Genomic DNA, 23,962 nt, shown 5'->3' with positions numbered 1-23,962 from the left:
TAGTATATTTTAAAAATTTATATTATATTGATTTAATTTGTATGAATAAGATAATAAATAATTTTGGGTTAATATAATATTTTGTATGTATGATTATGTAAAAGGAACTTTTAATCCAACTTGTGAATTTTAAGAAAATATTATTCAATTGAAAATTATTGAATGATATAATCAACCGTTGCTAACTTTATATAATTTTATCTCTATATATATGCATATAGGGTTTATTAACATATTCTCACTCTTTTTTAGTTGGACTATGTTACCAACTTATATTCAAGAAGTTGACAAAAAATCCAATCATACTATTTAGTTAGTTAATTTGGGATAGATTCATGGTAGTAAATTAGTGTTTAACTTTTTTAAAAACATAAAAATCATCTTCTCTCTTTCTTCTCCCACTCATTCTCTCTTCCCATCTCTTTGGTCTCTCTTAACATTTTAGGTGTAGATTGCAAACATATTTTAATTAAAAAAAAGTAAAAATATATTAACAAACCCTATATATACATACATATATATATATATATATATATATATATATATATATATATATATATATATATATATATATATATATATATATGTATGTATGTATGAGATTATTTATGGGAATCATTTGATTAAATTTTTATAAGTCGAATTAGAGAGGTGCATTGCTTAAATTATAAAAAGTAAATATGAGGAATGTGTGCTAATAAGACCTATTTTAATAAGTCAAAATGAAAATATATATTGTTGAGATAGAGATCACCTAACATGATAACATATATGAGATAAATTGAAAACAAATATCATGCATATAATTTGAACATGTAATAATCATGTTTCCAATTTATGTTTATTTTCCTTCCTTACATTAGAGATCATCATGTTCTTAATTGATTGAGTTAAATATTAATTTTGTTCATGATACCTGATTATTATTTATTCAAAAAAAAAATACATATAATAAAATCTTACTACGTCAATCCTTTAGATTTATTTTTTACCTATTTGGTATCCTAATTTTTTTAAATCATAATAATGTTGCATTAATTTTATATTAAAAAATAAATATTACAAATCAATTTTTACATATAAAACAAATTAAAATTTTGTAACAAAAAAAGTGTATATTTTAACTTTTTTATTTCTCGCATTACCATTTCAACCTACCAATCTAATAATTTTCGTTTTCAGCAAAAGTAATTTTTTCATTTAAAACTTTTATTTCCAAACTTTTGATTATTTTTAACCATGGTTTTTTATATAAAAAAACTAATCTAAACACTAAACAGTCTTAAGGTTCTAAATTGTAATCCCTAACATATAACTGTCCCTACAAAACAAAGAGTTTATGAATTGATGGGTATTTTGTTGATAGAGAGAGTGGTGTGGGTGAAGGGCACACCCACACATCACATGGCGTAGCCTATCCTTTAAACCCCAATTCTAATTCTCTTAATTTCCTTTCCCCAAAAAACAAAAACAAAAACAAAAACATGGCTCTTTCTTTCAATTCCCTCACACTCTCCCCATTATTCTCCTCTTCTTCCACTTTTGCTCTTCCCACCACCGCTGGTAACTAACTATACCCTTCCACTCTTCTTTCTCCTTAGTTTCTCCGAATTTCTTTCATTTTGATGTTTTTTTTTCTTCATTCTTAATTTTCTCGAACTGTGACAGCTTCAAGAGTACACGTGATTCTGCCCCCGAAGCCCTTGAACGGTGTTCGATTCTCCGCACCCAAAAGGAGGACTGACGCGGTGGTCGTCTCCGCCGCCGCCGAGGACTCGATTTCGCCGCCGGTTCCTCCGGCGGAGAGCGAGAAAGAGAATGTTTCCGTGGAGAAGCTTCCGTTGGAGTCGAAGTTGAAGGAGAGAGAGGAGCAGAAGCTGAGGATGAAGCTGGCGAAGAAGATAAGGTTGAGACGGAAAAGGCTTCTTCGTAAACGCAGGTTGAGAAAGAAGGGTAGATGGCCACCTTCCAAGATGAAGAAGTTGAAGAATGTATGAATTGTCAATTTCAATTTTTGCAGGTTTAAGCTTCATTGTTCATTCTCTAATTTTATTTTCCAATTAATGTGTATGGTGTATTTTGATAATTTTGTTGCGTTTCAATCAAGGATGCTTTGCTTGGTTTGTGTTGCTGTTCCCAATTTGGTGAATTTTTTTATCGGTAAATGTTAGTTGTTAGGTTGACAGTTTTTGTTAGTGTGAGATTCAACCTTTCCCTCACTTGTCTCACCTTTTATCGCTAAATCAATCTTATATCTTCTCCAATTTGGTGAATTAGGGTTTTCATTTGGAATCCATGTTAACATTATTGTCATTTCACCAAAATGGATGAACTTAAATATGAACACAAAATGGATGATCAAATGCCACCTTTATGAAATCCGTGGTGTTTTAGATTGCTTGGGAATTTTTTTTCAAAAGGTTAAGTAATGAAAACAAAGTTTAATTTTTGTACAATGTTTACATTGTTGACTAATTATTAAATTATGATAAGTATGACTTTTGAACTAGTTATTTTGAAAGTCTAACAAATTTTATTATACATGTTATTTACTCAAAAACAAATCAGTGAACAAATTCTTTAATTTAATTGAGAAGGAAGTTGAAGGATAGAACAAGTTCTAATGCCAGAGTGGATGATTTGTAACATGTTTGGAATACCGGTGTAGAGCCTCCAAAATTTCGTTTGAAACAAAACATACGCTGATACGCATACTATTCTTTTGCAAAAAATATGTTCAGAAGATCTGAACGGTAGCTCAAACGAAGGCTTAGTGTGCTTGGAAAACACTTCTTCCCAACGTAAAGCGACATTATACTCAGTAACAACGTTTTTGCTTATCCTTTTACTGAATCAGAAAGTGTGAGCAAATGAGAATTCAAATGCCAATCCAAACACTCCTTTAACATAATGTTTGAGTATATAACTTGATTAAGAATCAATTGATTAAATACTTATTATATACAAAGAGAATAGGATAAATAATGAAATAAGTATTATAGAAAATAACTCCATTTCTTAATTGATCCCGTTTTGTCGTGCTTTTTTCTACATGGGAATATGTTCTCCAAGTTAGTGCACGTTAAATAATGAAAAGAAATCAGTAAAGAACGACCATATCTGTCGTCTCACTCAGAAGAAACACGAGGAATGTAATGGATTCTCTCTGCTAATGCTAGTATGATTTATGAATAATTAACACTTTTTTTTTTCTCTCAAATGCAATATCCATATCTTCTGTTTATCAAAATCTTAGTGAATCTAAGGAAAACCGAATATTGAGTTCATTATTTTCAAAATGTTGTGAGCTTAGAAGAAATCATGTTTCACATTTGTCTCCGCCAACTTGTCATATTGTTTTGGAATCAAAATACTGCACTTGCCAATTGGCAGGGCAATGCATTCCAAAACAAATACATACGGTACACTTCGTTAACTTAGCAATCAAATTGGCTACTAAACATCTAATGGTACTTTAAAGGCCAAACCCAAAAGTTAGTGTAAAAGGCTAAACATCTAATGGGATATTGGTCTTTAATTGATTTGATGGTGGAGGTGGGTAAAGTACTCAAACAAAAAGGATTTCTGTACAGAAAAATTGTTTTTATAAAACCCCTTGTAAGTACAAATTATGGGGAGACCTTCTCCACGGTCCGACAATATATACATACCCCATCGTAAAATTAAGAATTTGTACTAAAAGATGTAAGAGCTTTATGGAAACTAATCCTAAGACTAGAACCCAGTAAAAGCTGAAGGGGTGGAGCATTTCCTTTTCTTTTCTACTTATTACTAGTCAGCAGAGTATCAAATCAGGGTCAAGCTTGTTTTGAGCGATAATGCACCTCACCGTTGTCCAATCTTTATCTCAAAAAGGTCAAACCAATGTATCACCTCTAAGGATATTAAATTTGCACAGCGGGCAAGTAGCTTTTGTCCGAAGCCAACGGCTGATGCATCCACAATGAAAATGGTGTGTACAGGGAAGGCGATACAGTTCTTCTCCTTCAACATATGGACACAGACAGATACAGCATTCCTACAACATAATCAGAAGCAGTTCAGTTGTCTTTCAGCAGTTTCATGATGCATTTCAACTGTATGCAAAGCAACAAAGAATCAGGGTAAGTAGGTTTCATGTTGTAACAAGTTTACGTCAATTTTCATCCCCAAGGAAAAAAAAAAGAAGCTTAAATTTTCACTTCAATTTTGGTTATGCATTTCAGGTTGTAACCAAGTTTACTTTTGAAAGAACCCATTACCAAGAATCCCTGAACATCAGATACACAATTCACAGAGCCTTTCTTTACAATTTGGGAGCTTTTTAGTGCAGAGAGAATGGTCAGACATGAGTTACACCACTAATGCCTATCCTCTCAGCAGAAGAATATTTCAATTGCTAATTGAATGGCTCCAAATCAGACAGCAGAAAAAAGTGAGGAATGTCTCATAATTTGAAAAAACTATCATTGCTATTGATTTATAAATATAAAGTAATGCTAAAGAATGCATACTGATATTTTAACAAGAATCCCTGAGAGAGAAGATGAAGCTCAGAAACTTAAATCAAAATTCCAGTTTCCGTTAAAAAACTTATGCATGAATACATTAGATGTACTGGACAAAGAAAAAATGCAATGCAATTGAGTAATTACTAATTAAAGAATGATAGATCAGACCAAATATCAGAATTACATAAAGTTAACAAGGCAGCTAAAGGGAATAAAATTTAACATAGAAAGACATCAGTTACAAGGTACAAACAACAAAATGATATTAGCACCAAATAATCACTACATGGGAGATATGAGAACACAGTCAGCACTCACAGAATCATCTGGATGGAGAGAAAGTTCACTCATATGGCTTCCATTGCATGAATCTACTCTTACTTTAACAAGTTGCTTCTTGTTGTCATCAACCATCACCAATGAATTTGACAGGCTAAACCTATACATAGGAAGTGACCTGATATCTTCTTCTGATGCACCTTCTCTGATTCTCATAGCATAAGCTAATGCTATTATTGGGATGATGCAGAAGAGAGCAAAGAAAACTATACATGCCATCCCAATGCAAAAGATAATAAAAAATACGTCAAAGGCTAGAAAGACCACTGTTAACCTGCACAAATGTGAAAATACATAATTGAGCATCCCATACACCCAATACATCATTCGAAAACAGAACACTAAAGAATTACATTAGAAGAGGAAGTAAACAAACAGGTAGTAAATTAGTTATATATACTAATAAACGAGATGCCTAATCCCAATAAAACAGAGTCAAGCATACAGGTAGGACAGTTACAGGTCTAGTTTGAAATAGTAATAGTAATTCCAACTCCTCAAGAGCCCACTTTTTGATCAAAATTTATCTCAAAAGAAATCGGGAGCCTTTACCAAAAAAACTCCTATTTATGCACCATGTCATGTAAAAGGTAACTCCAAATTTCCAGTGTAAGAATTAAATACAAAATTCCAACATAATGAAGCTTGTTAGTCCTAGGTCCTAACCATGGGTCATATCATTTAACTACTTATTTAGTTAAACCAATAGGAATATTATATTTCATCAATAGTTTTAAGGCTGGAAAAGCAAGAAAAATGTAAATTATATGGCTGTCTAGAGAGAATTGAGAAATAATAATGATTTTCCAAAAGAAAAGAAGGATCTTGTTTAACTTCATCTCAATTCTCCCAAAATTTGAAAGAAATTAAAGAGAAATTTCGAACAAAAGCTTAGATTATACTAATAGAATATGAAATTCAGAGTATTATTTATCTAACATAGGAAGCTTAGATCATACAACAGAAGATAATCCTCTATAGACTAGAAGCCACAAACAAGAAAGATAGAAAAGAACAGAGCACTAAGAAGCTGCAATGAGCAGTCCTTCAAAGGCCACTCAGGCTCCCACAGCCTATGCCAAATTCTATGATATTCCCCCTCTTCTCTGTACCACTCATATATACAATATGAGTTCCTTTCCCCCATGATTGCCAAATCCCCTGCCACCAGTCCTTGTTATTATATTCTTCCCTCTCTCCTATCCTATCACTTCCTTCCACTCCCTTGCTCCTTTCATTGATTAGATTCCTACCTCCATTGCCCCTGCCCCTACCCCTGCCCCTGTCCCTGGTACAATCCTTTTCATCCTGTGATACATGTGCAGGGCATTATCATTGTTAGGCATGCCCTACAGTCCCTCCTTTTCCTTCTTTTATACATGTGACTCAAAGGCCCATCAAACATTAAATTACACATTTATGCTATTTGAAGTAACACATCAAGACAAATTAATCATGGGCAGACATATAACAATTAAATTTTCTCTTCATTTCAATCCCCTCATTTATATAATTATATGGTATCCAATTGAAGACTGAACATTCTACAATAATCCCCTTTCCAAACTTTTTAAGTATAATCTTCATATCTATCTAATCCTGCTGAGGAGTCAAGTAAGGAGGAACTTTTGAGAAGTAAAATTCTTGTTTCCTTTTCAAACTGTTGTTTTACTTAAAGAAAAGAAAGAAAAAAAGGTTACCCAATTGTACAAATCTTGAGTAGTTCTATTATGCTTTCTTGGCATACATAATAACTTTTGTTATCTACCCCCTATCCCACCCCAAAAAATAAGAAAAGCAAAACAAAATCCAAATTAAGGTTCTAGCTCACCAGTAGAGATGTGGAGAATCTTCCAAAAGTGCTTGGCCACCCACAACAATCCAATAAAATCCAAACACCCACCAAACAGATGATGCCAGAGTGTTCATAGGCTCTAGCTTCTTCACAATGCTAAAAAAAAATAATAAAGAGTGAAATGAGGTAAGAATCTTCTAAAATAACTCATTTAGTTCATCACTACGAGGCGAACAAGTCTCAATATGTGATTCAGAAACAGCCCAAGTAAAACAAGCACTTCCCTTTCCACCAATTCACCAAAATTTAGCAACCATAGTGGAAAAGCAAGTAAGCTTCACAGCCAATCAGCTGCTCCCAATACACAATAATAATAATAATAATCCATGACCAATTTTAAAAAGCAACAGCTATTCTAATAATTATAATTTATAACTGTGACCAACACCTTATTAGTATAATAATTATAATTATACCTCCCAACCACACGCCATCAATTCAACAACATCATCACATGTCTTCTAATGGCTAACAACATCAAAGACCTTCTCATCACAGTTCACACACACAATTTCAATTTTTAAAAAATAAAATTAAACGACGAAATACACTAAAATTTCCGCGACAAAACAAATTTAAATTAAAATAATCAATTATTGACTCAGAAATTGCAAAAAAAAAAAAAAAGCAGTGCTAGTGAAGTAGAGTTAGTTAGTTACCTATAGGTAGTGTGAGAGAAGGAATCGCGAATTCTGGTTCGGAATTCGAAGTACACGAACGCCATGTGAAGGACGCACTCGAAGGCGTAGCCGCAGAGCCAGAGCCTCAGCGGCGTCGCTGGCCGCTCTCGGAGCGTGGAGAGGAGGACGCCGGCGGCGGCGACGACGAAGGCGAGGTTCCACACCATGTCGAGCACCAGCACCGCGCGCGAGTACGCGCACTCGCCGGCGTCGGCGTCGCTGTCTCCGTCGTCGTCCGATCGGTGGTCGGCGCAGTCGGAGAGGAATAGGCGGCGGCGGGAGGCGGCGATGAGGCGTGCGAAGGGGAAGGCGCGCCCCGTGGAGAAGCGGAGCACGGCCACAGGATTAGTAGTTCCGCTGCTGACGTGGCGCTGCTGTTGGTCCATGTTAGAGAGAGAGAGAGAGGAGAGAGAAAGAGAGAGTATGTGGGTTTAGGTTTGTGTTATTAAAAAGGGGTTAGAAAATGAAATGAATGGTGGTGATTCTGGGGAAGGTGCGTTTGGGAGTGAAACGACGTCGCATCGAGATGAGGACGTGGTTGGGTTTTGTTTAAGTGGAGCGTGGCTAGTTAGTAATAATCATTGGCTTATATGAATCGAATCGAATCAGAGTGTTAACTGAAAGGGAAAGTGCAAGAGCAAGAGCTAGTGCTGGTGCATTAGCAGCAACTACTACTAGCCACTCTTGCTTTAACTACTACTCCTATCTCACACTTCTCACTCTTTTCTATCATCATCATCATTCAATCTTAATCAATGCTTTTCGGTTTCTTTACAAAATTTCATTACGATAAACTCTATTTTTAGTTTCTGGATTTTTACCAACTTTTTTTCTCTTAAAAAAAACTTTTACCAGCTTTTGTTTTTAATCTTTAAATTAAGTTTGCACTTATCGTGAAAAAAATATTAGTAATTTATTTGATTTTGAGTAAACACTATTGTCTTTTATTAGACTCTTATCAGATCATATTTATACTTGTTTAATCACAAAAACTTTACATTTTGAGATATTCAATTCTTTGATATAAGAGGATAAGTTAAAAATTTCAAAATCAACTAGTCATATAACTCAAATAAAATATTTAAGTGAGATTGAGTTTTATCTAACAAGTTAATTTTGTTAGATTCAATTAAGCCTATAATTCAAATTTTAAAATGATATCAAAGTATATTTTAGATCTATTAATGAGTCACATTAACAAGTGTTGGAAATGAAAAAATATATTAAAAAAAACTTAAATTTTATATTAATTAGAGATAACATCAATATAAAATATATTAATAAAAGACAATCTTCATCTTATATACTTTTAGAATTAATTTAGGTCAAAATATAAGTTATAAGACTTACACTTCATCCTTTTTCATAGTAAACTTCATCCTCTCTTATTTTAACCCATTTCTTTTTATTTTTATTTTATCATTCTCAATTCTTTATATCAAAGGTGACATAAGTGCGTGCTTTTGTTTTGATTAGTTTTTAAATTTTTAAAGTTCTCTTACTAATGTTTTTATTATGGACCCGTTGTTACAATTTTTTTAAAAAAAGGTGAATTTGATGAAAAATGATCTAGTGATTATTTTTAAAAAGATTTAAAGAATAATGTATAAGCTAATTTATATTTATTCATAATTATAAAATTACTGTTAAAATCAATTGATTTTTAACTTTTTTATGCAAAGTTATTCTAATTTTAGATACTTTTCACTTTATCCATAAATAAGTCTTTGATTCTTTTCAGATTCTTATAGGAACCGTCATCCCACGAAATGAAAAGAGACGACAATTTCTAATGAAAATCCTTATAGAAGTTGCATCACCCAGGAACAACTCTCAACTTGTCATATATAACCTTAGCAATAGATGTTGCTTTAAGAGCATGCTATAATTGGATGTGTAAACTAAAATTATGATCTTTAATCATTGATTTTTTAATAAATCAAATAGTGTCAATGAAACTGGAGGAAGTATGTCTAGCACTCTGAAGTGGATTTCGCTTTGGTACTATCTGTGTACAAAACAAACATAAAATTAGATGTTAGATCCGCATACTAGCCTAATTATTATATTAATGGTTAACTTTTAATAAAAAAAGAAAGAGAATAAAAAAAGTTATATGAACCTCTTTGGGATTTGCGAAGCTATTCTCATCTAATGCATTTTCAGATGTGAGCATTGTCTTTGTTGCCTTAGTTGCATTTGAGCTCTCAAATCCATTTAGGGAAATCTTAAAATTTATTTGGTTGTTCCCCACGTTTGCAACCTAGACAAGTCAATTGCTTTAAGGTGATGGCATTTCTAGTAAAAGCAATTGTAATAAATAGCAAGTCTATCAAGACCAAAATATAGAAAAGTGTAGTAATTTGCTCCTATAATTCTTTTTTTCTTTCTTTCTTTGATTGGTATTTTTTTTCTAATCATAGTTGTAAGACTAGCTCTCAAATAAGTAGTGATTAAATAAAACCTTTTGTAAGTAATATTCTAAGAATCTAATCCCATGACATTGAAGGTAAAGTTTGTCTAATATCGTATTCTGCTTCCTCGGAAACCAATCATAGTTGGGTATCTAGCACCTACAATTTGTGCGTGTGTAAGAAAACAAATAAATAACTACAGCAAAGAGTATGTGTATTACCTTTATTTTTAAGTAAGTTTTTTTATCTTGGGGATTTATCCAAAGAATTGCAGATGCAGGAACTGAATCAGAGTCAGGCGTTTGAAGTTGTGATTTTAGAAATGTTGCTCCATTTGACTCTCTAAACATAAACTGCACCCAATAGCTAGGAGTTCCATATACATGATTGGAATTAAAAACAATTGCATCCCGGTTCCACCTATGAAGAGAGAAAAAATGATACATCTCAATGTGGCCATCATGAGCAATTGTCTTAATTTATAAATCCACCTATCTTGGCATTTTGGAAATTTGAGTACCATTTACAGATGTAGCATTCTTATTCTATAGATTTATGGGAAAAGAGGGAGAGATGATAGAAATTTTATGGTAAAAGTGCATACATCCTGTCATTTGCATTTACAAAAAGTGGCGTATAGCTAGCCATTATCACATGATCACTGCATCCTAAATGAAAAATTAGAATGATGAGCGTAAAACTAGTATGATTATATTTCAAAGAACAAAGTAATTGACTCTCATTTAAGCTCTTCCTTGGGCCATCTTTAAGAACATAAAAAACAAGCATGAGCCTCATGAAAAAAGTGATTATGATATCTTGATTTTTTCCAACATCCTTCCTTCATCTCAATTGTGGATGATTCATTTTCAATTTGAAGCACTTGAGCAACGGTTACAACAATTAATATAAATTAAGCTACAATGAACCTGTTTCTTTCTAATCCAATAAGGAATCCAGCTTCGGACACAGCTCCCAAAAGGGTTCCATGCTTAGCTTGTATGTCTCCAATTGGAGCATACTCACTCACAAAAGCTGTATGGTATTCAAATCACTCAAGGCACTAATTCAAGTATATCAAATCTATACATAATATAAATACACGCTGAGAGAAAAATAATTAAGAAAGTTAGATGTGGATTGCAAAACCTTTGGGTCATTTCGTGGTGTCTTATCAAACACATGAGCGTTATTAAACATTTTTATAGCTTCATGAGGATAAGTCTGGAAAGAAAGTTAGAGTATATGAGAAAGGATAAAACAAAGAGAAAACTAAGATATACACATTATTCTTCTAAGTAAATGAAAGTATGAGATAACGAATGTTAATTGTAAGAGATAGGATATTGCGTGGTAATCATACATATCGGCTGGGTGATCTAATGGTTTGGAAATAATTTGGATATCCGGATTCGCATGTCGTATTGTCTTGTAGAAAGCTAGGTAGTTCCTAAATGTTTTAAAAATAGATTAGACAAACTCTTTGACATTTATTTCTCAGCAACTTAAATTTTGAAAATAAAATAAGATAAAATAAAGAGAATAAACTAAAAGGATTATTGTTAATATGAAACTAAAAGTCACATAGTGTGGTCATACACTAAGAGTGAGTTTGGAATTATGTCCAAATCACGTTTAATAGAAAATTCTTGCATTTCGATGCAAAAATTCTAAATTCTTAAGCAACTCAGATGTGTTATGATTTAAAGATAATTATGTCCTTTAACTTTAAGCATATGATATATATTTGTTGAAACTCTTAAATAGATTTTATTATTTGAGAGATTAATATCTAACTCTTCAAAAAAGTCACTCAGTGTAAATACTTAAAAAAGGATAAAAGAAAACGAGAGAGCATGCCTTGGTAGTTTGTCTTTCCACAATCTTCATTTCCAATAGCAACATTTTTTAGGTCAAAAGGCTTTGGGTGCCCCATAGATGCTCTAAGGGAACCCCATCTAGAAGTAGCCTCATCTCTGGCAAACTCAATACCATCAAGGGCTTCCTAAGGTAAACAATTATGGCATTGTGAGGAAAATATTTTATTCCATTGTTTCATAAAAGAAAAAGTAATATGGTGTAGGGAAGAAACAAGAATAGTAAAATATACTTGCACAAAAGGTGTGATGATGTTTGTATCAACTTGATCAGTATGTATTATTGAATTAAACATACACAAAAGGACAGATTCAACAATGGTCCTTACACTGTATTAAAAGTTTAAAATCAAACATGGCATATAGCAACAAATGTGAAAGTACCGTTGTTAAATACCCACAATGGCCTTGCACCAATGTCCTCTGCTAGCTACACACACAAAAAAAAAATGGCTTGTCATGATTGAATTTCACAATAACAACAAAATGTGATTGTTATCATAATAAATGTACTTACTTGAAGACCCTCAAAATAACCAAATCCTTCATCTGTCCAATAGCTCCAAACATCACCAAAGTGCCCAGGTCTCTGTTCCCAGGGTCCAACTCTATCTTTCCACCGAAATGCATTTCTTAATGTTTGTCCTTCAATAAAACAGCCACCTCTTGCAAGATAAAAATTTGCGTTAAATTTTGAAGTTATTTGAATGTTTCATGACTTGAAGACAAATTAGAGGAAGAAATTGGAAAAGAGATAGATCATGTAAAACAAAATGATATGATGTCTTTGAGAATCCTTACGAATAACATGTACTTAATATCCCAAAATATAAAAAGATAGGATAATGATACATCCAAAATAAAATCTACCCTAAATTTGTGAACAGATAAAAAATAATGTGAGCTCTTTTTCATACAAATTTGACAGACAGGTTCTAATAATCTATGGTTTTTCGACATGAAATATCTTTGGTTCAGTTTATGCATACCTAAAAATCTGAAAATGATTGGTTTCAAATTTATTAGCATGTTAACCAAGTCCCTTCGGAAATCATGTCCATGTGGTAAGACAAGTTTAAAGATTTACTAATAAAAAAAATTAACTACAATAAAATTGAGCATTGCCAACAATGAGAATTTGATATTGATGAAGAGTCTGTTTGAATAAACTTTTTTATAAGTAATTTGAGGAGAATAAGTATAAGAAGAAAACAAATGAAAAGAATTTTGCTATAAGATAAAATTAGTTTATAAATAAATTAAAAATTATCTTTTAGAGAATCTAATAGGTTTCTACAAATTAGTTTAAGCAAAAGTTAATTTTAGCTCAAGAAGAAGTTTATTTTATCTTTCCTTCTTATTTTTCTATTTTTAGAAGTGATTATGAAAAAGTTTATTTTATTTTTTCTTCTTATTTTCTATTTTTAGAAGTGCTTGCGGAAAAGTTTATCTAAATAGCTCCAAAGTTTGAAAAGTTTCATCTTGTAACAATAAAGCCATGAAGGAACAGACCTGATATGTGTCCCCAGGCATTGCAGACACTTGGTCCAGCCATATCACCCCTTTTTGGTTGTTGTTAAATACAAAGAAGAATTGGAACTAGATGCATCTGCTACCAATGTAGTTTCCATCCTTTTCCAGTTTGAAATTTCTGATTCAGAAGTACTACAGATGGATGTATTAATATAATGTCCAGAAAACATACTTTTTATAGGTCTTTTATGTTGGAAGCGCCCACGTTCCACGTCTTTTATTTTATTATTTTGGAACATTTAGTTATTTCTGAATTTGGTCTATTTTTCATTCACATTCAACCCATATCTTTACAATATATTTGCAACCACCTTCAGTAACAAATCAGGTACCCATCATTTATCCCATGTTCTGATAACAAGTTAAGCTCTGTGATGGACAAACTCTGTAAATAGGATGGGTGCTCTCAGTTTTGTATCACCAAACACACTTCTCTATTCAGATAAAATGCACTATCTATTTAGAGTGAGTACGGGTCTGGAAGAACAAAACTGTCTTTTAGGTTTGTGTGTGCGCCGCTTCGCGTTCAATTTGCAATGGTGGGAGGTACGCTCGTATTATTTTAATTTCCGCTGTTTGATTTAAATATGCCATTTAAATTGATTTGCATGTTTAGATTAATATATATATATATATATATATATATATATATATATATATATATTTTTTTTTTTTTTTTTACATTTTGAGCATAGAGTCCCTTTAGAATTTTGAAGCAAAGTGCTCACTTGATATTGCTAGAAGCTAATATCCCTCCACCTTCACTTTTTCTTAATGATTCTGTCGTATCAAGTGGTCCTTCTGATCTAACAAAGAATACAACTTTGTATTTCTTCCCTTGCACAATGCTCGGAAACAAGATTTCATGGTTAAAAGATGCAAATCTTTTTCAATTCAGGCAGAAAAGAAAAAGTAACTTCATAAAAAAATAATGTTTACTTCTTGGAAACAAATGCAGAGTTAATTTTAAGTAACTAGCTATCATATAAAAAGAAGGAAAAGGAACATAGAAATAGGAGTTCATATGAGACACATTATTTATTATTCTCACCATACCCCAAAAACCCGGGTGAGAGACACCAACGCCATCAAAAGGGCAATTGTCACACCGCACATCCATTTTTAATGCAACCTTGTTGCGTTCAAAGCAAGAACTAAGTTGAGTTTGTAGTAAAATAGCTGACTCTTGTCCTACTATAGTCCAAGGTGCAATATTTGATGGAACTTGTGTGCCCCCAGCTTCAAAACCTGAACAAATTAATATATGAATGGAATACATTGTATCACCACAACAATATCATGAAAATAATGTTAAATATTATCTCCTATATGGAGTATAATGTGTAATAGTACTTTAGTGTAATTCTTTGCTTTCTAGAAATATATTTCTAGAATTACATATATTTTTTTTAAAAATATATATCCGAAACTATGATTTATAATTTCCGAGATATACTTTTAAAATAGATATATAATTTTCAATAAAATATCACTTCAGAATTAAAATGGTTGACTGAAAATTTTTAAAAAAAGATGATAACTCATTTTAGTTAATTTTATTTTCATCTTATCATTAATATTTTTTAAATCTTATCTAAAATCTAATTTTCATTTTATCTTAATTATTCTTTAAACCTTAATTTTAAACTATATTCATCATATAATATTTTGTGTTTTTCTTCATGTGACATTATATTTTAAGGTACCTTTATTACTAACTTCATATATTATGCACCTTAATTACAAAGCAAAGTTTTTTATGATGATTTCTTTCTTTAAGTGTATTCATTCATTTTCTAATCTAAGTCTATGTCAATGATTTAATGTCACATGAGGTTAGTGATAAACATACCTTGAAACACATTGTCACATGAAGGAAAACGCAAAATATTGTATAATAATGATAAAAATACAATATTATATAATGAATATATGGTGAAAATAGTTTAAGATTAGGGTTTAACGAATAATAAAGAAGATGAAAATAAGATTTTATATAGGATTTAAAGAACATTAATGATAAGATGTAAATAAGACTAAAAAACATAGGTATAAAATAAACGTTTATCATTTTTTTTAATTTTTCGTCAACCATCTTAATTTTTAAGTGATATTTTATTGAAAAATATATACATATTTCAGAAGTGTATCTTTGAAACTATGAATCAGTTTCAAAAATATATTTCTAGAACAGATATATGCAATTTAGGAATACATTTATAGAAAGCAAAAAAAGGTGTATTTCTTTAAGAAAAAGAATATAAAGCGTAAAAGAGAGATAGAAAAGGGTATGGGGTGTACTTAGGAAAATGGAGGTGTAAATAGCAAGAGCCTAATCATATTTTTTTTTAAAATGTCGGGCTTGATACTATTGTGTATTTTTTTTCTTAATGCTGACGAATAATATATTTTTATTTTATTTTAAGAATGATAGAATAATATATTATAATTATATAGAAATAGTGGAGATTAAAAATTAGTGATTACCTAATAATTTAAAAAGTCAGAAATATTTATCTTTCAATTTACTTATTCAAAATAAGATCCTATAACTAATACCACCAGTATTCATTAATCTTATTTCTACTATGTATTATCTCTCAAATAACTACCTACTTGTATAATTAGAAGGAAAACACTATTTGGTAGGAATTCGTGCAAGTACAAAACCATAAAAGTATAATATAATTACCACGATTTCAGGAAACTTTTAAATTTTAAAATTTTTTATCTTATGATTTAACCAATCAATTTTTATCACATCATTCATCGAATCTTTGTACCAGTATACTTCGTAATGTTTAGCATTGCTGTAATTAGAATAATTATTTGCCTATGTGTTGCCCGAGTTAAAGTCTTACGGATTAACTTTCTTCAAATAACTTACCCTCAAGCTAAACAATTGTTGACTTTTTTGGGTGAACAAGTATATCAACAAAAAATAAATCACTACCACACGTTTGCATCACTGTCATTCTATGATTATTTATGATTAGGATCATCATGTTTAAATATGGTGAGCGAAGTGCTTTTCTTATCAATACAGAAAGATAAAAAGTTGCAGATCGATACTGACAAGTTCTCTAGCCAATATACAGTACCATAGGTTTTATAAATCCTTGTGATTAAAACAATATCTCATGACATTGATTTCATTATGATTGTCATAAATGGTACATCGTTGCCAATTAAGCATCAATGACATTGACACTAAGGTTCTACTCTCACTAGCTATCTGTATCTATTTTCTACTGAACCTTCACCAGTTCAGCTATACTCTATGCAGGTGAGTTGGTCTTGTCATTGTAGGCAGCACAATTTGGGCGCTAGAAAGAGAAGTGCTACATTTGCTAGATTTTTATCCACCCACAATATATTACATTTCTTGATGATATAAAAAAGGCACAATCAATCTCCTTAATATTTGTCTTCATTTTTATTTTAGAGACATTATTCCTATGCTGTAAAACTAGATTCTAATCATATTAAAAAATCCAATGATATCACTGAATAGGAAGGGAGAAGAACAATCAGGTGTTTGTCATCAATCTCCAATGGACTTGTTTGTGGCACCACCTGTATTTTTATAATGAAAAGAACATAATGATAAATGACATTAGTTAATTAGTTTACAAGCTGGGCCACAACTGTATGCAACGTATAAAGCACATGCACAAATAAACCAAATTGTACCTTCTTCGGCTCCAAGAATGAATTTTCATCCATTACGTTGGTTGATGTAAGCACTGTTATTGTAGAACCATATTGTTGCACATTTGAGTCCAACCCACTTAAATCAATGTCAAGACTCTCAGCGGCTGCTCCAAAGTTTACTGCCTGTGGAAATCAACAACTCCTAGTGAATATAGTGCTAGTGAAAAGGTTCTACTCCAAATAGAAATGCTGATTAAAGATTAGAAAACAAACCAGAGCTAATCTATAGATATGTTCATATTTCTTTCATGTTCCAGAACATTGTATATAGCAATAGTCAGAATTTCAATTTTGGTGAAAAGGGCACCTCTTACCTTTATTCTTAGGTAATTTTTCTTATCTGAAGAATCTTGCCAAATAATTACAGATGCAGCAAGTTTATTAGATGAAGTTGTACTGAGTGTCGAGTCAATAAATGTTGCTCCACTGGATTCAATAAAAAGTTTCTGCACCCAATAGCTAGGAGTTCCATAAACCTGATAAGAGTCGAACACAATTGCATCGGGAATCCATCTGTAATGACACATTTACACAACCTCGTGTTATTATGGGCATCATGTTGAAATCTAAAAATAATTTATCACACTAAATTTTCAAAGTGCTTATTCTATGTTACAAGAATATGATAAAGGGTAGAAGTTTTCACAGCAAAACTATAAGAAAATTACCTCTTGTCATTTATATTTAAGAAAAGTGGTGCATAAGAAACCATCTCCACAATATCACTGCATCAGAGAAGAATATAAATGAAAAACTTTATACGGTTAAAGGCAAAAATAACTTCATAAAACTGAAACAAAGTACATTAAATTTTTTTATGGCAAACCTGTTCTTTTCTAGTCCAATAAGAAATGCGGCTTCAGCCACAGCAGCCAAGAGATTTCCGTTTGCAGCATCACTTTTCACAGCGTATTCACTAACAAAAGCCTATAGAATCAGATTGAGCATTCATATATTAGATTATGCATAAATAAACAATTGATGAATAATGAATTAGAAGAGTGTTTGTTAGAACCCAAATGATCAAACCTTTGGACCAGATCGTGATGTGTTGTCGAACTTAGTAAACAGAGAAAACATGTCATTGGAGCTTGGATATGTCTAATAAAAGATAAAACATTAAAAAGGATAATAAGTTGACAAATGAAAAAATAAAACACACTTGTTAAAGTTAAATCAACAAAATGAAAGTTCAAGTAATTAATGTGAGAACATTATCATTACATGAAAATCGAACAAATCAGCCGGGTGATTTAATGGTTTTCTGGAAGCATCACAATTTGAGATAATTTGAATATCTGGGTAGGCAGCTTTTATAGCCTCATAGAACTTAAGGTAGTTTCCTAAAATGAAACAAAAAAAAATGTTAATAATTGAATAACATCAATCTTTTGATTCGTACAAATGACGAAGGTGTTGAGTCGTATAAAACAAGTTTTTACACTTAATAAGAAGTTTCATTAACCTTTTTTATTCACAAAAAAGGAAGTTTAATTAATGGTTTACTTATGTGTGCTCAAAGAATAATAAGAAACAATGAAAATGCATACCTTGATAATTAAAATAAGTTTGCCAACAATTTTCATTTCCAACAGCAACATATCTCAAGTCAAATGGGGTAGGATGTCCCATTGCAGCTCTAACAGAACCCCATTGTGATGTAGGAGAGCCTCTTGCAAATTCAATGCCATCGAGGGCGTCCTTTTAATGCCAAGATTTTAGAATAATAGTAAATATAAAGATATAAATTCATAAAGAAAGACTGAGAAGACAAAAGCAAGGGAAGAAATTGGTACTTGCACATAGGATTCTATGGATGATGTATCAATTTCATCATTAAGGCCGAAACCTAAATAAGACATTCAATTAATTAGATAACAGAGACAAATTCAAATAAATTTCAACTTAGGGAAGAAGAATATACCAGCGTTAAACACCCATATCGGCAATGCCCCAAGGTCCTCTGCTAGCTGCTCAAGAAATATTAAATCATATTATATTTATTCAGCAGGACAAATTTAATTATAGTTGTAAAAGAATACTCACCAGGAGATACTCAAAAAAACCAATTCCATCATCACTCCAATAGTTCCAAACATCACCAAGGTGCCCAGGTCTCTCCTCCCATGGTCCAATAGTATCTTTCCATTGAAATCGGTTTCTCAGATAATTTCCTTCAACATAACAACCACCTAATGCAATGATTTTGATAAATAGAGTTAGATCTAAGAGGATTTTTTTTTTTACATCAAAGTTCAGAAAGAAGAAATATTATTCCATTACAAAGGTTAAGATGAAATTTAACCTTCCAAGAAAAATTAACCCTTACACACAAGATTAAAAGTCAACATACATAGAACCTTACTATCACATGTGAACCGGTGGACAACTAAAAACCAGATCAGTTACACAGAAGAAAAAATTCCAATTCAATGTTATACAAAAAAATCCAATTCAATAACTGATAAGTACTGTCAAATAATTCAATAATGTTGAATAGCAATCAGCAAACCTCACTTTGAAAACTTAGAATTTTGACATACCTGGAAATCTGAGAAATTTTGGTTTCAAATCTGCCACCATTTGAAAAAGGTCATTTCGGAAGCCATGACCCTGTTTCAAAAGAAGAATGAAGTGAGGTAAAGGAAAAGAACATACCAAAATAGAATGCATTGCTAGACACATATGGGTCATTGGGGTACCAAATGTAGACTTACTATTTTTTTTTTTTTTGCCAAAACAATATAGTAAATGAGGAAAAATATAGAACATTCATACTCTCAATCGCATGTATGTCTTAAAGACTAGGCCGATACCAATTCAACTGTATACTTATTAGTATGGCCAACCTTTATTATGAAGTCAAAAAACAAAACAAAACAAAATCAGAAGAAAAAGCTCTGCTTCTAAATGCTTCTGAAATAAAAAAGAAAGGTCCATTTAAATTGTGTCTTTTCTTTCCTATAACATGACATTATCACATGTTAGTAAGCAATGTGAGAGGATTCAATCCAAAAAATAATATATCATCAGAGCTGTAATGCCAAATTGGGCTGCAACTGAGAATCAGCCTCCACGTTGGAACTAGGTGAATTTGTAGTTCCAATCCTTCCATTTAAGTCATTAGCAAGTGCAAAAGAATTTTGTTTTGTATGCGCAATGCGACTGCTTATGAGATCCATGTCAATTATTTTATTATTGAGTATATTCTCATTTTTCTTCGTTAAAATACAAATTTAGTTATTTGTGAGATGATAATGGAGTTACTCTATCATTGTTGATCCAAAGAGTTTCGATAAATTCAATAGCTACATTTGTTGATTTATAAGGTGTTGTTATTCTACTAACCATGTAAGTGTCCAATGGCATAACTGACACTTGGTCTAACAAGTAACTCCCTTCTCTTGTTGTGGTTATTTGAAGACTTGAATAGTGATTAGTAGTTTTTGCTTCCACTATTGTCTCCACCCTTTTCCATTTTCCATCTCCATAAACATGTCTGCCAAGAACCATTATTAGTTGTTTTAATCGATACAACAAATAATTTTATGGGTTATTAGGTATAGGCTATACAAGCTCTACAATGTCTTCTAAATAAAAAGGAACTTACCTTCTACTAGATGCCACTTTTATAACATCAACACCCGTGAATGACAGTTGAAAATCAAACTTTCTTTCTGATTTAACATGATAGACCACCTTATACCTCTTCCCTTGCTCAATATTCTGAACATGAATTTTTTTTTTAGAAAGATTAAAGTTACTTCATACAATAAACTAATAATATATTTACGACTTCTTGTGAAAAATAAAAGTGACATTATATGAGTCTTTTTTTTTTTTCATTTTTTGTTATATATAAACATACACATGTACCACAATTTTTTTTAAAACATACACAACAATAATACAAGAAAAAATATGAAGAAAGAAAAAATCCATGTGTGTGTGTGAATTTCAAGATATATTAATTTCCTTACCATGCCCCAATAACCAGGGTTAGAGATACCAACACCATATGGGCAAGGTTTGTGAGCACCACAATACACCTCCATTTGCAATGCAGCTTTATTGCGCTCAAAGCAAGAGGTACGGCTAATTGATACCGAAATGGATGATTCATCTCCAATAATAGACCAATTATAAACATTTAAGGCATTGTTTGGGCCTCCAGCTTCAAAGCCTAAAAATAAATTCATAATAGTTGAAAAACAAATCACTTCAAAATATTGAAATCTAAGTATCTAACTGAATCTGTAAGATAGAGAAAGGTTTAGGACATGGAAATAACCTCTATTGATAACAAGTTCAGCCCACAGTCCCCCTGCGCCAGCATGATTAATCTCCTGGAAAATAAATTGAGTAAATAGACAATTTAGTCCTCAAATTTGTCACACACCATCCTTTTAGTCCTCAGAATTAATGAAATTAAAAACAAGTCCTCCAAACTGTAATTTGCAACTCAAATTTAGTCCTTGTGTTAAATTAACAGAAGTGAATAGTTGGCACACTCTGTGATGTTTATTGTTCATCTTCCCCTTTCCTTTTGGTTTTTCCCTTTCTTCTCTATGTCCAATCCTTTACAGCAATATTAAAAATAGCAGTACACCGTCATATTATACAAGTTTATATTATAGCAATGATATCATGGAAGCACCAGTATGCTGTTCAAAAAAAATGGAAGCACCTGTATAATTGTTCAAACAGAGAAAGCAAGAAAAGTGCGAGTAGATAGAGAATATGAACATGTTCTTTCAATTTTTATTCACTTATTGGTCTTGTCATATATGAAACATATTTCAGAAAATATTTATATAAAACCAAAAAGCTGCAAATGTTGTATTAAACAAATTTGTACAAGTTTCTCTCGATTTGTAGAGACCCTTGTGAGAGCAGGCAGAAGGTTTCTCTACCTCATATATAGCTCCAATAATCTGATGCATTTCCATAAATTTGTATCTAAGTGCAGTTGTATCAGTCTCATTTATTATGCCATATCCAACATCAAATAAGCCTTATATTAACGATAGAAATGGTTACAATTATCTTGCTGACAACATGAGTATAAAAAATCACACAAAGCTCAACGCCATTGCACATAGTTTCCGTTTAGCTAAGTCTCAAAATAATCTAAATTGCATTAGCGTGAGAGGGTGTCCAGTGAAATAGAGAGGTCACAAACGAAGACCAAAGAACAAGGCAAAGAGAGAAAAGGATAAAATAAGAATAAAGTTATACGAGTACCAAAAAGATCATGCATGCTTGCAATAAAGTTCAACGAGTAACCTTTATTATACAATGTCTTGAAATCATATAGTATTTATTAAACTATTTAAAAACCTGTTTAGCATTAAAGGGGTCAAACTAGATCTTGGGAGGAGCGGAAATATCATGATTTATATATGTTTGGAAAATAGCTTAAGTTCATTTAAAGTGCATTGAAGAATAAAATACCACCCATTTTCTTAGTAGTAAGCAAGGATAATTAGCTAATGAGAAGGAGAAAACTTACCTCAACGAATACTCCAAGAAAAGTGTTAGGAATTTGCCTTGCAGTTGCATTATTGGAAGCAGCATTTACAATCAGTGTTGAGTTTGCATCAGCGTAGCAATGTTGGAACGCAAAGGCATAGAGCACAACACCAAACAAAACCTTGAGAGAACAATACGCCATTATTAACAAAATTTAAATGACGAAACATATGATATTCTTGTCTAACAAATCATATATATAGGGAAGGAAAATTTCTAACAAATGTGCATTCTCCTAACTACTTAAAAGGAAAATATATAAAATGTAAATAATTTTTTTATCTCTGTCCACCCTTCTAATAATGTTCTTAATTCTTAATTGGTTTTGTTTTAGGTTCCTGTTAAGCTGATCATGGCCCACACGAAGAATATAAAGTAGACTATCACTTCCTGTAACTCCATAAATTACTACCAGCAGCCCCCTTCCAGAAAAACAAATTCAGAATGTAAAATTACATGTTGACCCAAATGATACCATACACAATTATCCATTATTTGGCCACAGTCCAATACTATCTTGTATGACTCAAAAATCTTCTTGACAGAAAAAGAGAAAAAAATATTAAAGATAAATAAATATTTAAAACTATAAAGAGAATATTCATAATTCATTCAAATATAATTTGGAAAATAAAATAACTTCAAATTATAAATAGTGCTTTTGATAAATCCTTAAAACAAATCTTCCTCGCAATGTTATTAATTATTTCCAATTTTATCGGATGTTCTTAATTATTTCAAAATACACATTGAATACTTTATGTCTTCATTTGATACTCATCACTTACCCACTTCATTATTTTTTTGGTGGCGTACCCACTTCATAATTGAGATGGCTTGATAAAATTAAAATTAATAAAGATACAAATGAGTTGTCACCGACAATGGGATCTTTCTCTCTAATGCGAGCAAAAAGAGTTTGCAATTCAGCATCACATAACATAGCAACACTAGCTTTTTCATTAGATGAAATGTATTGGGTTGAGGACTCTCCTCACCAAATTGAATCGATTCTCATCTCTATTGTAAATTACTATGATGTTTAAATAAAACCCAATGCATTCCTACAAAATAAATAAATAGATCTTATAAGTTTCAAGTTTGTTTTTTTAAATTCCAAGTTTCAAGTTTTAAATTCTATGTCTATTTCTTTTCTAGTAATTAAGGGTGTGTTTTAACGTTGACAAACATCAAATATTCGTTGAACTACAAGATATAAGATTCATGAATGAGAGTGAACATGCATTGAAATGGGTATTAACTGCAAAACAAACATTAAATAGTTAATTAGAGTCTATTCAATGTCTATTAAGGCCGAAATAGACACAAAAAAAATATTTAATTTATACTCACTTTTTCATATTCCCTGCTGCTCTAGCTCTGTTCTTTTCTTTATTTTTTGAGGTAAGTTTTCATTTTTTGTCACTCTATCTATGATTGAAGTGACTTCTATTCTATATAATTTCAAAACCGTATAAGTAAATACTACAAGTCTCGTGTTACATGT

At 31.6% G+C, this 23,962-nt stretch overlaps 3 protein-coding genes and 1 pseudogene across 3 annotated transcripts; 1 reads left to right on the top strand and 3 right to left on the bottom strand.

Annotated features, from left to right (window-relative positions):
* Window positions 1–1,373: 1,373 nt before the first annotated feature.
* LOC100527016 (50S ribosomal protein 5, chloroplastic-like) lies at window positions 1,374–2,201 on the top strand. The gene is made up of 2 exons (NM_001369255.1): window positions 1,374–1,563; window positions 1,669–2,201. The coding sequence occupies exons 1-2, from the start codon at window positions 1,485–1,487 to the stop codon at window positions 1,995–1,997; spliced, it is 408 nt and encodes a 135-aa protein (NP_001356184.1). The 5' UTR covers window positions 1,374–1,484; the 3' UTR covers window positions 1,998–2,201.
* Window positions 2,202–3,582: 1,381 nt separating this feature from the next.
* On the bottom strand, window positions 3,583–8,040 carry LOC100808066 (E3 ubiquitin-protein ligase At4g11680). Its single transcript, XM_003553328.5, has 4 exons — window positions 7,365–8,040; window positions 6,682–6,801; window positions 4,830–5,124; window positions 3,583–4,039 (listed from the first exon to the last, which is right to left on the bottom strand). The coding sequence occupies exons 1-4, from the start codon at window positions 7,769–7,771 to the stop codon at window positions 3,878–3,880; spliced, it is 984 nt and encodes a 327-aa protein (XP_003553376.1). The 5' UTR covers window positions 7,772–8,040; the 3' UTR covers window positions 3,583–3,877.
* A 1,284-nt stretch (window positions 8,041–9,324) lies between these two features.
* Window positions 9,325–13,395, bottom strand: LOC121174189 (alpha-L-arabinofuranosidase 1-like; annotated as a pseudogene).
* Window positions 13,396–16,293: 2,898 nt separating this feature from the next.
* Window positions 16,294–22,661, bottom strand: LOC100787734 (alpha-L-arabinofuranosidase 1). Its single transcript, XM_003554041.5, has 17 exons — window positions 22,436–22,661; window positions 21,215–21,269; window positions 20,904–21,106; window positions 20,534–20,649; window positions 20,272–20,422; window positions 19,467–19,536; window positions 18,970–19,115; window positions 18,848–18,893; window positions 18,720–18,772; window positions 18,474–18,624; window positions 18,148–18,266; window positions 17,953–18,024; window positions 17,750–17,850; window positions 17,592–17,648; window positions 17,238–17,436; window positions 16,903–17,046; window positions 16,294–16,785 (listed from the first exon to the last, which is right to left on the bottom strand). Exons 1-17 carry the CDS (start codon window positions 22,595–22,597, stop codon window positions 16,690–16,692), a joined length of 1,941 nt encoding a protein of 646 aa, XP_003554089.1. The 5' UTR covers window positions 22,598–22,661; the 3' UTR covers window positions 16,294–16,689.
* Between the last annotated feature and the right edge of the window lie 1,301 nt (window positions 22,662–23,962).

The sequence above is a fragment of the Glycine max genome, chromosome 19 (assembly GCF_000004515.6).
Source record: "Glycine max cultivar Williams 82 chromosome 19, Glycine_max_v4.0, whole genome shotgun sequence".
In the NCBI taxonomy this organism is placed as follows: Eukaryota; Viridiplantae; Streptophyta; class Magnoliopsida; order Fabales; family Fabaceae; genus Glycine; species Glycine max.
This window is presented reverse-complemented; position numbering and strand designations above follow the sequence as displayed.

Bases quoted from the DNA above. Each gene is read 5' to 3' on its own strand.
- LOC100808066 (XM_003553328.5), bottom strand. From the start codon at position 7,771: ATGGACCAACAGCAGCGCCACGTCAGCAGCGGAACTACTAATCCTGTG. The intron at 6,802-7,364 runs GTAACTAACTAA...ATTTTTTTTTAG, and splicing joins TTCTCTCACACTACCTATAG to CATTGTGAAGAAGCTAGAGC. The intron at 5,125-6,681 runs GTGAGCTAGAAC...ACATTTGTGCAG, and splicing joins GATTCTCCACATCTCTACTG to GTTAACAGTGGTCTTTCTAG.
- LOC100787734 (XM_003554041.5), bottom strand. From the start codon at position 22,597: ATGGCGTATTGTTCTCTCAAGGTTTTGTTTGGTGTTGTGCTCTATGCC. The intron at 20,650-20,903 runs GTAAGGAAATTA...ATTCATGTTCAG, and splicing joins ACCCTGGTTATTGGGGCATG to AATATTGAGCAAGGGAAGAG. The intron at 20,423-20,533 runs GTAAGTTCCTTT...GGTTCTTGGCAG, and splicing joins AAAGTGGCATCTAGTAGAAG to ACATGTTTATGGAGATGGAA.
- LOC100527016 (NM_001369255.1), top strand. From the start codon at position 1,485: ATGGCTCTTTCTTTCAATTCCCTCACACTCTCCCCATTATTCTCCTCT. The intron at 1,564-1,668 runs GTAACTAACTAT...GAACTGTGACAG, and splicing joins TGCTCTTCCCACCACCGCTG to CTTCAAGAGTACACGTGATT.